General features: G+C 34.4%; 1 protein-coding gene across 1 annotated transcript in view; it reads left to right on the forward strand.

Annotated features, from left to right (window-relative positions):
• Nucleotides 1–17,094, forward strand: part of JAK2 (Janus kinase 2) — a 100,593-nt gene that overhangs the window by 49,496 nt on the left and 34,003 nt on the right. The window contains exons 6-8 of the mRNA XM_012652875.1: nt 4,369–4,514; nt 11,927–12,248; nt 13,029–13,148. Coding sequence (XP_012508329.1) covers nt 4,369–4,514; nt 11,927–12,248; nt 13,029–13,148 — 588 coding nt within the window. The remainder of the gene's footprint in view (nt 1–4,368; nt 4,515–11,926; nt 12,249–13,028; nt 13,149–17,094) is intronic.

The raw sequence follows: 17,094 nt of genomic DNA on the forward strand, positions 1-17,094 counted from the left end.
AGACAAGTTATAACATCAAAAGAAAGGAAATACACACAGCATAAAATATGCCCTATATTTCTTGTGCCCACTTCAAAACCTTGATTAAATGTTGGTTTTTAGGTAATATGGCTCTTACCTTTTTCTCACAAAGAAAATTGGTGTTACGTTTAGAATATCCATACCTTTTGCTTTCTCTCCTTTCTCCTGTTACATGTTCAATCTGATTTCACCCATATCCCTAAATCATCCTGCTAAAAATCTTGAAACCTCTGTTTTTCTCTTTTCTTCATTCTGTATACAGTATATAGTTAATAAAGTTATCAACTGTTTCCAGACTCTTTTAGTGTCTTCTGTTTCCTATATCAGATCTTTATTATTTCATACGTGAGCCATATATCAGCCTCTTAAAGAGTCTCCCTGAATACACTTCATTTTTTTCAAGCACTTCCGTCATTGCTACTATTCTACCATTGGAAGAGGTTTGATGAAACTGATGCTTTTAGGAAAAACTAGGACAGACAGCAAAAAAACAAACTGATGCTTTAAGAAAATGGATTTGTATTGTGTTAGGATCAAATCATTTAAGGATACCTGCAGTCCAACTTCAACTTACTTTTCCAAATTTTAATCTACACTATTCCCTTACATAAACAGTCCCTTACATAAACTGTTGGCTCCAACCAAACTATTATGTCGTTAAATATGTAATGTCCGATTTTGAATCAAAAGTTTAGTTTGTTATACCTCAAACAAGAAGCAGTGCAGTTAATCAAAGTGTGCACCAAAACTATCGACATAGTTTTGCCATCTTAACTGTAGCTTGTTTATGGCAGCAGCAAAGAAACCTAAAGAGTGAGTAGCAATACAAAGGCATTTTCCACAGCTTGTTGAGAATTGAATATTTTTCCTTGCAAGAAGTGGTCCAAAGCCTGGAAGAAGTAGTAGTTGGGACAAGGTCTGGTGAATGTGGTGAATGACAGAGAGTTTCCAAGTCCAGCCTCTGTAGTTTGAGCAGTGTGGTTTGTGCGACATGTGGTTGAGTGTTGTCTCGCAGGAGGACTGGCCTGTCTCTGTTGACCAATCTTGGCTGCTTAATCACAAGCATCCTCATCATTTTGTCCAGTTGGGTGCAGTAGACATCCATTGTAATGCATTGACCAGGTTTCATGAAGCTGTAGTGGATAATACCAGCGCTAGACCACCAAACAGACACCATTAACAATTTTTTTTAATTTCAGGGTATTATGAGGGTACAAACATTAAGGTTACACTTTATGTCTTTGCCTCACCCAAGCAAGGGTTAGAGGCATGCCCTTCCCCCCTACAATGCTCTCCATGTCCTTTACGTTGCGGGTTTACCTCCCCCATCCCCCTAATCCCTGGAGAGTATTACTGCCATGTGATCACTGTAGTGTTGATCAGTTAGTACCAATTCAATGGCGAGTACAAGTGGAGCCCATTCTTCCGATCTTGTGGTACCTCACTTTGGATAATGGGCTTAAGTTTAATCCAGGGAAATATAAGAGGTTCTAGATCACTGTCGTTTCTTATGATTGAATAATATTCCATTGTATACATATACCTAATTTTAATAATCCACTCATGGATTGACGGGCACTTGGGTTGTTTCCACATCCTTGCAATAGTGAATTATGCTGCCATAAACATTCGGGTGCAGATGTCTTTATCATAGAATATTTTATGCTCTTTTGGGTAGATGCCTAATAGTGCTATTGCTGGATTGAATGGTATTTCTATTTTTAGCTCTTTGCGGTATCTCCAAATTCTTTTCCACAGAGGTTGCACTAATTTGCAGTCCCACCAGTAGTGTAAGAGTGTGCCTGTCTCTCGACATACTCGCCAGCATTTGTTTTTTTGGGATTTTTTGATAGAGGCCAATGTCACTGGGGTTAGGTGATATCTCATTGTGGTTTTGATTTGTATTTCTCTAATGATTAGAGATGTTGAGCATTTTTTTATATGTTTGCTGGCCATTATTCTGTCTTCTTTTGAAAAGTTTCTGTTCATTTCCTTTGCCCATTTGTTGATGGGGTTGTTGATTTTTTCTTGTTGATTTTTTTGAGTTCTAAATAGATTCTGGTTATCAGCCCTTTATCAGATGTGTAGAGAGCAAATATTTTCTCCCATTCTGTAGGCTGTCTATTCATTCTAATGATAGTTTCCTTGGCAGTGCAGAAGCTTTTTAATTTGATCAGATCCCATTTATTTATTTTTGTTGCTGCGGTGATTGCTTTGAGGTTTTTCTTCAAGAATTCCTTGCCTAGGCTGATGTCTGAAAGGGTCTTCCCAACATCTTCTTTTAGAATTCTTAAGGTTTCGTGCCTTAGGTTTAAGTCTGTTATCCATCTTGAATTGATTTTTGTGAGAGGTGAGAAGTGGGGATCCAGTTTCATTTTTCTACATGTAGCTATCCAGTTTTCCCAGCACCATTTATTGAAGAGAGATTATTTTTCCCAGTGTATATTTTTTTCAGCTTTGTCAAAGATTAGATTACCATATGCGGATGGTTTCATCTCTGGATTCTCAGTCCTGTTCCAGAGGTCAAAATCTCTGTTCTTGTGCCAGTACCATGCTGTTTTAGTTACTATAGCCTATAGTACAGCTTGAAGTCTGGTAGACTGATACCTCCCAGTTTGTCTTTTTTGATGAATATTCAGTTTTGGATTGTGTTTTGGCACTTCATCTTCATCCAACCATTGTGCTGAATGCTTGTGATTGTCAAAAAGAATCCATTTTTCATCACACATAACAATGTGGTATCGAAATGGTTGGCTTTTGTGTTGACAGCAAAGAAAGACGAGCTTTGAGACGATTTCTCTTCTGATACTCGTTTAATTCATGTGGTAGCCATCCACTTATTTATCTTACCTTGCTCATTTGTTTCAAATGATCCAATATTGTTGGAATAGTAATGCCAAACCTTGCTGCTAATTCGCATGTAGGCTGAGATGGATTCTGTTCCACTACAGCTTTCAGCTCAACATTATCCACCTTGGTCTCAGGTCGCTCATGTGGCTCATTTTTAAGATTAAAATCACCAGAACAGAACTTCTCAAACCATTGATGTACTATGCATTCATTAGCCATATCCTTCCCAAACACTTTGATGATATTTTGAGCTATCTGTGCAGCATTGGTTCCGTGACGGAACTCATATTCGAAAATAACATGAACTTATCCACGGTTTTACAAAAATTGCTCTAAAAAATATTTGAAAGATAATCACAAGCCAAACCATGCATTTGAAAGACTGACGATGTACCTTCACAATAAAAATAAAACAAGACATGTCAAAGTGAAGTGTCCAAGATACCAATTGTCAAACTTAGTGCTTAAGGAAATTAGACATTTTATACTTAATAACCTAATAGTTTACATATCTGAACATGCCTTGTGCTTTGTTTTTGTGTCATTCTTTCTATTTTGTAAGGAATGTTTTTGTGTCCATCAAAAATGTCTTTATCTTTAAAGACTGCATGAAATTTCAGATCATCCATGAAACCTTCCCTGATTACTCCAGCTTATGTAATCTCAACTTTCTCTAAGTTCCTGAGGCAGCTACTGTGTGGTACTTCCTATACAGTATCTGACATTATAGTTATTTGTTTACACGTTCAGCTTCCAAGCTGGATATAGTCCCCTTGATGGCTGAGACCATGTCATATACAGTCATGCATCTTTTAGTGGTGAGGATGTGTTCTGGGAAATGCGTTGCTAGGTAATTTTGTCATTGTGTGAACATCATAGTATGTACTTATACGAAAGTAAATAGTATAGCCTATTACACAACTAGGCTATATGGGGTAGCCTATTTTCCTATCTCACAAACCTTACAACATGTTGTGCTGAATACTCTAGGCACTTGTAACACAATGGTAAGCATTTGTATATCTAAACATAGAAAAAGTACAGTAAAAATGCAATATTACAGTCTTATGGGACCATCATTGTATATATGGTCTGTCATTAAACAAAATGCCGTTATGTGGTATATGACTGTTTCTTCGTATCAAACACAATTCATAGTATAATGCTTCCAGCGTAAGTGGAACTCAGTACATTTTTATTTAAATAATATCTATTTTAATTTAGGTAATTTTTATGTAGAAGATATAATTTGAAGATATATGCAGTGAAATAGGTTGATTATGTACTCTATAATTGGGAACCCAGTTTAAATCAGTTTCCATTTTCAAGTGAACTTTTACTAAAATTTTATTGAAAAATTATTGAAAATCAAGGGAGGAGTTTATGCCTTTTAAGTGCCTATGTTCTGAAAATTACATTATAGGTTAAAATAGTAGATAAAATGTGATAGTGAAATTTATGATGAGATATTTCCTTCTAAATTTTTGTTTCCTTTAGTGGCGACATGATTTTGTGCATGGTTGGATAAAAGTACCTGTGACTCATGAAACACAGGAAGAATGTCTTGGGATGGCGGTGTTAGACATGATGAGAATAGCCAAAGAAAAGGATCAAACTCCACTGGCCATTTATAACTCTATCAGGTAATTTCTTTTTGTAGATCCATACACATAAGTGTGAATAGGTAAAGATTTTATATAATTTATGCATATTTTCTGTGTTTGCCCACACCTTTTGATTTTATAATACTGGTTGAGTACCCTTTATCTGCCTTTATGCGAAATGCTTGGGACCAGAAGTGTTTTGGATTTTAAATTTTTTCGGATTTTGGAATATTTGCATTATACTTACCAGTTAAGTGTCCCTAATCCAAAATCCTAAATGCTCCAATGAGCATTTCCTTTGAATGTCGTATCAGCACTCAAGAAGTTTCGGATTTTGGAGCATTTCAGATTTTCGATTTTTGGATTAGGATGCTCAACCTGTAATAAAAAATCACATGAGTAACTTTTCTTTGTTGTGTATAACATATACTGTAAGATGAAATTATTGAAAGAGTTGTACTGCAGAAAATATCATAGGTGTTTGATATCTATTATTTGATTCATTTATTCTAAAAAGGCTAGGTAAGTTCAGAGGAATGGAAAGAACACCTGGAGGGACAGCTTCTGATAGATCTTCAAATTGGCTATATAGATGAACTGTATCAGTATTTCTTGAATGGTGGTCTGTATTTTATTTTTATTTATTTGGGACAGAGTCTCCCTCTGTTGCCCCGGTTGGAGTACCGTGGCATCATCCTAGCTCACAGCAACCTCATATTCCTGGGCTCAGGCGATCCTCCTGCCTCCGCCTCCTGAGTAGCTGGGACTACAGGCACATGCCACCATGCCCAGCTAATTTTTTTCTATTTTTAGTAGAGATGGAGTCTCACTCTTACTCAGGCTGGTCTTGAACTCCTGACCTCAAGCGATCCTCCCGCCTCAGCCTCCTAGAGTGCTAGGATTATAGTCGTGAACCACCGAGCCTGTGGTCTGTATTTTACTCACATTAGACTAACCTGGCGTGTCTATTAAAATCAGAGATTCCTGGGCCCTAACCCAAGAGATTTGGATTCAGTAAATTTGAGGTCAAGCCCACAAATATGAATTTTTGCAAGTGCTGCAGGGGATTCTTACACAAGTGATCCAATCTCTGCATTCTTCAAATTACTCTTCTGTATATTGAATTTTGGCAACCATGACTAATACAGTTTTTTGAAACACTACTCCTACATCCCAGGTTAATGGCTATAAAATTTCTACTGTTTTTAGGGTATATATAACTATAAGAATGCTTTGCTTTTTTTTAAGTTTGAAGGCTAAATATGTATTTTATATATTACATACTTACCAAATTAAATGTGTCAGGATGTCATGAACATACTAAAACTCCCTTTCTTTTTTGAAATTGTCCTCCCAATAACTGGCTTTAGTCACTCCTTTCCTGAATGCCTTCACAACAGTTCCATACCTAATTTGTAGAGTATCAATGTCTATATTTTTCTTTTTAGTTTTAAATATTTTTGTTTTGTTTGCAGATGTCTGTTAGGCCTTAACCCAAGGCTGTAGGGTATGATTTTAAGAATGCACTCAAGACTCTAGAAGATTCCCAAGTCTAAAGGAAAAACAAAAACATTTCAATTTTCCACTAAGGCCTTCATTTTTATTAAAATGTAGACAGATACTTCTTGGATATTAGCTTATTCATTCTTTCATTCATTCAACAGCTATTTTTTGAATGCTTGCTGCATGCCAGGCCATAGAACAGAATTGGAGGAAGAGTATTTTAGATGTTGTTAACAGAAACTGAAGGAATTGAAGGGAACAGAGTTAAAGAACAGCTTTAAGCCACTGAAGATGAATGTTATGCATATGAAGCTGTTTCTAGACTCATGCTATGATGCAGTACTTCTGCTTTAGAGATTATGATGTTGTCCAAAGTCCTGGAACAATCTTTTTATGTAGATTGTGGTTTCTTTGAGGTTAGGAATAGTGTCATCTATTATTATTCTCCCTGCATTACTTATTCCATTCTAATGAATGGATAGTAATTGTATTTCTCTGGTTCTCTTAACCTATGCTCTTAACCAGTATATAAACACATCTGCGAAATTCTACATCATTCTTTCTCTTAGCTTTACTTTTAAAATTGTGTAGGTGGTAAACATTCATTATAAGATTCTATGATATTTTAAAACAGCTTATTGAGTTACAGTGCACATACCATAAAATTCACCCATTTAAAGTGTGCAATATGTATTTTAGTATATTTACAAGGTTGTATAAAGATATTCACAATCTAATTTTAGAACATTTTCATGGTTCTTGAAAGAAACCCCATACCCCTTAGCATTCAATCTTCATTCCCTCTTCCCCTAGCCTCAGGAAACCACTAATCTTTTTGTTTCTATGGATTTGCCTATTCTTGAAATTTCATATAAATGGAATCATGCATTATGTGGTAGCATTTTCTGTCTGGCTTCTTTTGCTTAGCATGGTGTTTTCAAGGTTCATCCATGTTGTAGTATGTATCAGTACTTCACTTCTTTTTATTGCTGAATCATATTCTATTTCATGGATATACCACATTTTGCTTATCTATTCATCGCTTGATGGAAACTTTAGTTGTTTTCACTTTTTGGCTATTGTGAATACTAGTATGAACAGTTGCTTTTTTTACTTCCTTGAAGGTATCATTTGCAGCACAGAAGTTTTAATTTGAAGTAGTCTAACTTGCCTGTTTTTTCTTTTGTTTCTTATGTGAAAATGTGGTTTTAGCAACAGGGAAGTCTTCCTTGATTTTAGCAAGAGCCGTTTCTCTTGGAATGATGGAACAGAAGCCACATTGGGATGAATTGAGCAATAAATGGAAGGCAAAAAGATAGAAATAACTGTATAAACTCTTTCAAAAAGAGACCAAATAGGCTGTATTTGGAGGGGAATATGGAATAAAAAGAAGAAAAAGAATTTACATGTCAGATGGGAAGGACATTAGTACAGTCATCGCTTCCTGTCCATGGATTCCACATCTGTGGATTCAACCAACTGTAGATGAAAACTATTAGGGAAAAAAAATTTCACAAAGTTCCAAAATCAAAACTTGAATTTGCTTAGTGCTGAATACTATGTTGTGTCCACACAAATGAAGTGATGTATAGGCATTGTATTAGGTATTATAAGTAATCTAGAGATGATTTAAAGTATATAGAAGGTTGTGTGTAGGTTATATACAAATATTATGCATTGTATGTAAGGGACTTGAGCATCCATGGAATTTTGGTGTCCTCTGGGGGTCCTGGAACCAATTCCCCATGGGTACTGAGAAATGATTGTATTTTTGAAACGTGGATATAGAAATACATACAGAGTAAAAGTACTGAGGGGGTATATGAGGATTAGGGGAAGGGAGCGAGGGTAAAGGTAAATATATGTTAAATAAATGGCTTTAGCTAGGAAGTTTATACCTCATTTATTGTAATAGGTGGGAAGGAGGAAAGAATGAGTGCAGATATATATAGGTTTGCTAGCAAGATATTGAGGCAACTCTGATTAGAGGAGCTTTTTATATTTTTACCCCTTAGGAAGGAGATGAAGACATTTGTTGTAAGTGAGGAGGAATGTAGTTGAGATTTGAGGCAGAAAAAAGGTAGGAATTTTGAGGAGATTGAAGTTTTGAAATAGTTGTGGAACCTGGGAAAATTAGTTGATCAGAGAAATGCTGTAAAAGTGATGTTTGCTGATATCCATAGTATTAATACTCCATGGCCAATTTCACGGTATCAGCCTGAAGTCCCTGAATGCAGAATTGGGAGGAGATATGTAGCAGCTGACCTTTTTCGCCACTCACATAAAATAGATATGAATAAGCTCAAAGGTACAGGTACTATGTAAAACAAAATTAAAATTGTAAAATAATTAGGAAGTGAGTTTGAGTATTTATTACCTATATTTTTAATATAATTTATTTAATTATCAGTTTATATAACTTAAATTTTAATGATGGCTGTTTAGCAATCAGCTCAAAAAAATCCTTAAGAGTATCAATGTCTATATTTTTCTTTTTAGTTTTAAATATTTTTGTTTTGTTTGCAGATGTCTGTTAGGCCTTAACCCAAGGCTGTAGGGTATGATTTTAAGAATGCACTCAAGACTCTAGAAGATTCCCAAGTCTAAAGGAAAAACAAAAACATTTCTATTTTCCACTAAGGCCTTCATTTTTATTAAAATGTAGACAGATACTTCTTGGATATTAGCTTATTCATTCTTTCATTCATTCAACAGCTATTTTTTGAATGCTTGCTGCATGCCAGGCCATAGAACAGAATTGGAGGAAGAGTATTTTAGATGTTGTTAACAGAAACTGAAGGAATTGAAGGGAACAGAGTTAAAGAACAGCTTTAAGCCACTGAAGATGAATGTTATGCATATGAAGCTGTTTCTAGACTCATGCTATGATGCAGTACTTCTGCTTTAGAGATTATGATGTTGTCCAAAGTCCTGGAACAATCTTTTTATGTAGATTGTGGTTTCTTTGAGGTTAGGAATAGTGTCATCTATTATTATTCTCCCTGCATTACTTATTCCATTCTAATGAATGGATAGTAATTGTATTTCTCTGGTTCTCTTAACCTATGCTCTTAACCAGTATATAAACACATCTGCGAAATTCTACATCATTCTTTCTCTTAGCTTTACTTTTAAAATTGTGTAGGTGGTAAACATTCATTATAAGATTCTATGATATTTTAAAACAGCTTATTGAGTTACAATGCACATACCATAAAATTCACCCATTTAAAGTGTGCAATATGTATTTTAGTATATTTACAAGGTTGTATAAAGATATTCACAATCTAATTTTAGAACATTTTCATGGTTCTTGAAAGAAACCCCATACCCCTTAGCATTCAATCTTCATTCCCTCTTCCCCTAGCCTCAGGAAACCACTAATCTTTTTGTTTCTATGGATTTGCCTATTCTTGAAATTTCATATAAATGGAATCATGCATTATGTGGTAGCATTTTCTGTCTGGCTTCTTTTGCTTAGCATGGTGTTTTCAAGGTTCATCCATGTTGTAGTATGTATCAGTACTTCACTTCTTTTTATTGCTGAATCATATTCTATTTCATGGATATACCACATTTTGCTTATCTATTCATCGCTTGATGGAAACTTTAGTTGTTTTCACTTTTTGGCTATTGTGAATACTAGTATGAACAGTTGCTTTTTTTACTTCCTTGAAGGTATCATTTGCAGCACAGAAGTTTTAATTTGAAGTAGTCTAACTTGCCTGTTTTTTCTTTTGTTTCTTATGTGAAAATGTGGTTTTAGCAACAGGGAAGTCTTCCTTGATTTTAGCAAGAGCCGTTTCTCTTGGAATGATGGAACAGAAGCCACATTGGGATGAATTGAGCAATAAATGGAAGGCAAAAAGATAGAAATAACTGTATAAACTCTTTCAAAAAGAGACCAAATAGGCTGTATTTGGAGGGGAATATGGAATAAAAAGAAGAAAAAGAATTTACATGTCAGATGGGAAGGACATTAGTACAGTCATCGCTTCCTGTCCATGGATTCCACATCTGTGGATTCAACCAACTGTAGATGAAAACTATTAGGGAAAAAAAATTTCACAAAGTTCCAAAATCAAAACTTGAATTTGCTTAGTGCTGAATACTATGTTGTGTCCACACAAATGAAGTGATGTATAGGCATTGTATTAGGTATTATAAGTAATCTAGAGATGATTTAAAGTATATAGAAGGTTGTGTGTAGGTTATATACAAATATTATGCATTGTATGTAAGGGACTTGAGCATCCATGGAATTTTGGTGTCCTCTGGGGGTCCTGGAACCAATTCCCCATGGGTACTGAGAAATGATTGTATTTTTGAAACGTGGATATAGAAATACATACAGAGTAAAAGTACTGAGGGGGTATATGAGGATTAGGGGAAGGGAGCGAGGGTAAAGGTAAATATATGTTAAATAAATGGCTTTAGCTAGGAAGTTTATACCTCATTTATTGTAATAGGTGGGAAGGAGGAAAGAATGAGTGCAGATATATATAGGTTTGCTAGCAAGATATTGAGGCAACTCTGATTAGAGGAGCTTTTTATATTTTTACCCCTTAGGAAGGAGATGAAGACATTTGTTGTAAGTGAGGAGGAATGTAGTTGAGATTTGAGGCAGAAAAAAGGTAGGAATTTTGAGGAGATTGAAGTTTTGAAATAGTTGTGGAACCTGGGAAAATTAGTTGATCAGAGAAATGCTGTAAAAGTGATGTTTGCTGATATCCATAGTATTAATACTCCATGGCCAATTTCACGGTATCAGCCTGAAGTCCCTGAATGCAGAATTGGGAGGAGATATGTAGCAGCTGACCTTTTTCGCCACTCACATAAAATAGATATGAATAAGCTCAAAGGTACAGGTACTATGTAAAACAAAATTAAAATTGTAAAATAATTAGGAAGTGAGTTTGAGTATTTATTACCTATATTTTTAATATAATTTATTTAATTATCAGTTTATATAACTTAAATTTTAATGATGGCTGTTTAGCAATCAGCTCAAAAAAATCCTTAAAATATAATAGGCTCTCAACCGAAGCCAGCTCCAGAACACCACTGGCGGTAACTAAACAAGTGCAGCATAGCGGAGTAAGTGATACTAGGGAGCGGTACACAGAATACTGTGAGAACAAAGGGAGGAACATTGAATATGTCATTCAATGGAGTCCAGAAAGGTTTTCTGGATTTGATGATGCTTGAGCTGAGCTTTATATGAATGAGTAAGAGCTAACTAGACAGGAGATGGGTGACAGGAAGAAAGATTAGCACATGTTAAGGCACGGGAAATTTGTTTAGCTGTGCTTCAGAAATAAAATGTTCTTTAGAAGCAAAGGAATTATCTACCTTCTTTAGGATGTTGTACGTAGAGATGAATGTACAAAAGAATGAGAACATTTCCAAATACAATTGTTTTGGCCACAAAGGAATTATTGAAAGTTGTTGAAGCTGGCCTAACAAAATAATATATACAAAAGAAGTATGTTTGCATAATGAACAACAGCATCTAAGAAAATGTATGAATTTATAGAATTCAGATAAATTTTGGAGTATGACATCAAAGAAAATATTTGTAGCACAGTGCAATGGTGTCATAAATATTTTGTAAACCATTATCTCTGGTATATAAAATAATCAAAGAAAATGAATGTTTAGAGATTCATTATTAACTAGATGGAGGATTCATTTCATTAAGGAAGAAAATTATCATCTATTCTAAACATTTATGATTATTCAAGGGAGCGTATGGATGTGTTCATATCAAATGAAACCTTAAAGTTTTATACTGTGTGGTGGTTATGTCAACTTATTCCCCTTGACTACTGTGTTGTAGCACCTATTTATCATGGAAAAAAGTGGTAACTTCTCTTGAAATTTTGTTATAGATATATCTTCCAATTTTTGTTTTGTTTTCTTTTTCTGTATATGCCATTTATCCCTAGCTACAAGACATTCTTACCAAAATGTATACGAGCAAAGATCCAAGACTATCATATTTTAACAAGGAAGCGAATAAGGTACAGATTTCGCAGATTTATTCAGCAATTCAGCCAATGCAAAGCCACTGCCAGAAACTTGAAACTTAAGTATCTTATAAATCTGGAAACTCTTCAGTCTGCCTTCTACACAGAGCAATTTGAAGTAAAAGAACCTGGAAGAGGTCCTTCAGGTGAGGAGATTTTTGCAACCATTATAATAACTGGAAACGGTGGAATTCAGTGGTCAAGAGGGAAACATAAAGAAAGTGAGACACTGACAGAACAGGTAATCCTTAATGATATGTTCTCATTCTTTGTTATTTTAAGTAGAATGGCAGTAGAAACAAAATAATTTTAGTCATTTAAAACATGGTCTTGTACTTCCCATTTGATAGAAGTGGGAATTTGTGATAGTGTGAAACCATCAAGGTCATATAGTTCTTCTTTCACTGTTCTTAAATGGTTTATTTAATTTTTATGACAGATTGATAAGTAATGACCTTCTTATAACTTCAGAGAGGGGCCAAATTCTAAAAGTGATATTTTAATATACTTCTTCCTTCTTTTTTCTTTCACTATTATTGATAATAGGAGGCACAATAATAAAACTAATTAAATGGAGAAGATTAATTTTATTGGTTTTATGATAAGATATACCTATTAAATAATTAATTTAGTTTTTTTAAGGTTTACATTGCAAGTTTTAGATTTGTTCATATCTGTGTTGTTCTTAGATTGTTATTAGAGATTTAGAAGGACAGTTTTATTTTTATTATCTTTGGTAGTTAAGTTTCTACTTTTCTGGCAATGTTTCCTAGTAATGTTAATTGGACTGAAGAGTGCAAGAGCACACTTTAGGTTCCTGACATCATTTAATGCTCTCAGTTTTACAAAGTCAAAGCAAGATATAGTATGGTCTTGGGCTAGATTTTTGGGAGAGGAAATCTAATGCTTATTTAATGTTATCAATACCTTTTTTATTTTAAGGAATTTGGTGTGAATGTCTTAAGTCTTGTTTTAATATGCATCCATACCTGTTTTTAATTTCAAATGCTCTTAATTACAGGATTTACAGTTATATTGTGATTTTCCTAATATTATTGATGTCAGTATTAAGCAAGCAAACCAAGAAGGCTCAAATGAAAGCAGAGTTGTAACTATCCATAAGCAAGATGGTAAAAATCTGGTAAGTTTGCTTTATTATTAAGTAATGATTACATTTTATAGTTGTCAGAAATAAATATTTCAGAGTATTAATTTTCTTGTAGGAATTTTGATTATGGTTTTAAGTATAGCTCTAAACATAAACATCACATCAGTAACCTTTTTGATTACATCCAGCGTTTTGTATTACTATCAACACTATCTTCCCACAGAGTTTCTTGTACATTACTGTATTTTTCACTCATTTTTGTAATTAAGAAAGCACCAATTACTTTCTCCTCCCCACTCTAGGCTGTGCTAGTTCCCTGTTGTAATGCTCATTCCTGACTAAAATATTTTATCAGTAGGGATGTGCATATACCAGTCATAACTGCCTAATTAGAGGAGAAAAATAAAACAATGCTATCTGGAATTTACATAACAAAATGTAAACCAATCCCAGGTGAGCCCCACCCAAGCTGTAAGAAGTTTAATTCTAAAAGATTAACCCTTTCTCTTTCTTTAAATAGATTCAGAAATCCCATTTATTTTAATTGAAAGGGGAACAAATGAATTCTTTTATACTCTGCTTTTAAATTTCTTATTTACTTGGCTCTGTTTTGAACTTAGATGCTTCTTGATCCATACTGGCTTAAACATTACTAGTCAATGTTATTTGTTCATTTATCTTAAGTATATGATATATGGCTTACCTGTCTAGCCATTTCAGGGTTATATTGCCCAAACTATAGCTGACTTGAAATTCACTTTATTCAGCACACTTTTTCTGTTCCTAGATAAAAATATGATACATAGTGTACACCTACTGCCTAGTAGACTATGAGTGAGCCTTTGGAAGGTTAAGGTTCCTGTTTTCATGTGTTGTACCCCCTATACCTTGCACAGTGCTCCAGAGCCTAGCTTAGAAATAGCTTGATTAATATTTCATGGCCGGTTGAAAGGATGAATAAAAATTGTCAACCCCAGTGTGGATGTACAGTAAATACTTTCAGAATAGTTTATTGATACTAACTAATGTGAACATCCTGTAGTAATCTAAAGAACTTCCTTATGGGAAGGTATTTGTACTTGTTGGCTTAATTTTAAGTCTGCAATGCAGAGAAATTAAGTAACTTTTCAGGGTCATAGTCTTAGTTAAGTTGTAGGGCTTTTTAAACCCAAATGCATAATTTGGAAACCTGAACTCTTAAGTGTGACTCTACCTTTCTACCTTCTTTGTGAAGTAGTCTTAAAGCTCCTTAAAAATATTACATCGACATTTTGTTGGAATTGTTCTAAAGATTAATTTGAGAAGAGTTGACATTTCTTGCCCATATTAAATTTTATATTTTAGGAATATGTTATATTTCTCCTTGTACCTAAATATTATTTTATGTTTTTCAGTAATTTTTGATAATTTTATTCATACTCATACATGGTTTTTCTTGCTGAATTTTATTCATGATATATTATGCTTTTTCTGTTATTTATTAGGATTAAGAACCTTTTCTCTAGGCCGGGCGCGGTGGCTCACGCCTGTAATCCTAGCACTCTGGGAGGCCGAGGCGGGCGGATTGTTTGAGCTCAGGAGTTCGAAACCAGCAAGAGCGAGACCCCGTCTCTAGTAAAAATAGAAAGAAAATTAATCGGACAACTAAAAATATATAGAAAAAAATTAGCTGGGCATGGTGGCACATGCCTGTAGTCCCAGGTACTCGGGAGGCTGAGGCAGGAGGATCGCTTAAGCCCAGGAGTTTGAGGTTGCTGTGAGCTAGGCTGACGCCACGGCGCTCACTCTAGCCCGGGCAAAAGAGTGAGACTCAGTCTCAAAAAAAAAAAAAAAAAGAACCTTTTCTCAGTATATTTTTCTACCAAATTATTGCTGGATATAAGAAAGTAATTAATTTTTGCTTATTGCATTTTCGCAATCTATTATTAGTTACATGTTTTTTATTATCCTTTTACTCTTCATTCTGGCATTTTTTTCTATCTCTTTATCATTTTTCTTTTTAAAATTTTGGTAAAATGTATATAATATAAAATTTAGCATCTTAGCCATTTTTAAGTGTACAGTTCAGTAGTGCTAAGTATATTCACATTGTCATGCATCCAATTTCCAGAACTTTTTTTATCTGGCAAAACTGCAACTCTATACACATTAAACAACTCCCCATTTCCCTCTTCCTCTAGCATCTGCAACCACCATTCTACTTGCTGACTTCATGAATTTGACTGCTCTCTAGATACTTCACAGTAGTGAAATCATACAATACTGTCTTTTTGTGACTGGCTTATTTCACTTAGCATAATGTACTCAAGGTTCATCAGTGTTACAGTTTGTGTCAGAATTTCTTTCATTTTTAATATATACATATATTCCATTGTACGTATATACCACATTTGTTTAACCATTCATCCATCAATGAACATTTGGGTTGCTCCACCTTTTGGCTATTGTGAATAATTCTGCTGTGAACATGGGTGTACAAATACCTCTTCAAGTCCCTGCTTTCAATTCCTTTGGATATATAACTACAAGTAGAATTGCTGGATCTTATGGTAATTCTGTTTGTAATTTTTTGAGGAACCACCATGCTATTTCCCATAGTGGCTACACTATTTTTCATTCCTATCAGCAGTGTACCAGTGTTCCAGTTGGTTTTTTTTTTTTTTTTGCTTTTTTTGATTATAGCCATCCTGATTGGTGTGAAGTGGTATTCTCATTATGGTTTTAATTTGCATTTCCCTGATGATCGGTGATGTTAAGCATCTTTTCATGTGTGTATTGCCATTTGTGTATCTTCTTTGGAGAAATGTCTATGTAAGTCCTTTGCCCATTTTATAATCAGGTTATTTTTTGTTGTTGAGTTGTAGAAGTTCCTTAAATATTCTGGATATCAACTTCTTATCAAATATATGATTGCAAGATTTTCTCCCATTCCATAGGTTGCCTTTTTATTCTGTTTGATGCACAGACGTTTTTAAATTTGAGGTAGTTCAACTTAGCTGTTTTTACTTACGTTACGTATCATTTTTTCCTTTCTTTCTGTGTTTTAGTTGACATATAACATGCACAGTAATGCATACTAATCTTAAGTTAATAGCTCAATAAAGTTTTACATGTGTGCACATCTGTGTATCCATACCCACCTCAAGATACAGAATACTTCTGGTATTCTCAGGATTCCACATGGTGCTTCCCTTATTCCCACCCAACCCCCAACTTAAGGTACCCGTCATTCTGACATCTAACATCAATTATCTTTGTTCATGAAACTTATCATAAATGGAATGATACTGTATGTATCCTTTTAAAATCCAGATTCTTTTAATTAGCATCATGTCTGAAGATGTTGTTACATGCATCAGTCCATTCCTTTTTATTTCTAGGTGGTATTGCATTTTTATTATCAAATTTTTAATTAATTCTTCTCTTGGACATTTGAGTTGTTTGGTTTGGGGATATTAGGAATAAAATTACTATGAACTTCTAATATATGTTTTTTGGAAGACTTATACACTCATTTATTTTTGGATGTATACACACACATACCTAGGAGTGGGATTGTTGCCTCATGGTGATAGCTTTAGTATACTGCCAGAAAATTTGCCATATTTTGTTATAGCCGGTCACTCTTCCTTCAATCATGTACAAAATTACAGTTTTCCCATATCCTCACCAACTCTTAGTTTTTTCAGAATAAAAAGGCTTAGTGATTCCGGTGGATATGTACTGGTAGCTGACTGCAGATTTTATTTTATTGCCCTGATTAGTGATGATATTGAATACTTCTTCACTTACTGATTGTTCATTTAGATATCCTCCTTATGAGGAGGATACCTATGAAAGTCTTTTGCGTGTTTTTTATTGACTTGTTTGGCTTTTTCGTATCAATTCGTAGAGTCTTTATACATTCTGGATACAGGACTATTGTAAGATATTTGTAAAATGTATGCAGTGTACCTTAGAGATATCATGGGTTTGGTTC

This window comes from Propithecus coquereli, unplaced genomic scaffold, assembly GCF_000956105.1.
Source record: "Propithecus coquereli isolate 6110/MARCELLA unplaced genomic scaffold, Pcoq_1.0 Scaffold403, whole genome shotgun sequence".
Lineage (NCBI taxonomy): Eukaryota > Metazoa > Chordata > Mammalia > Primates > Indriidae > Propithecus > Propithecus coquereli.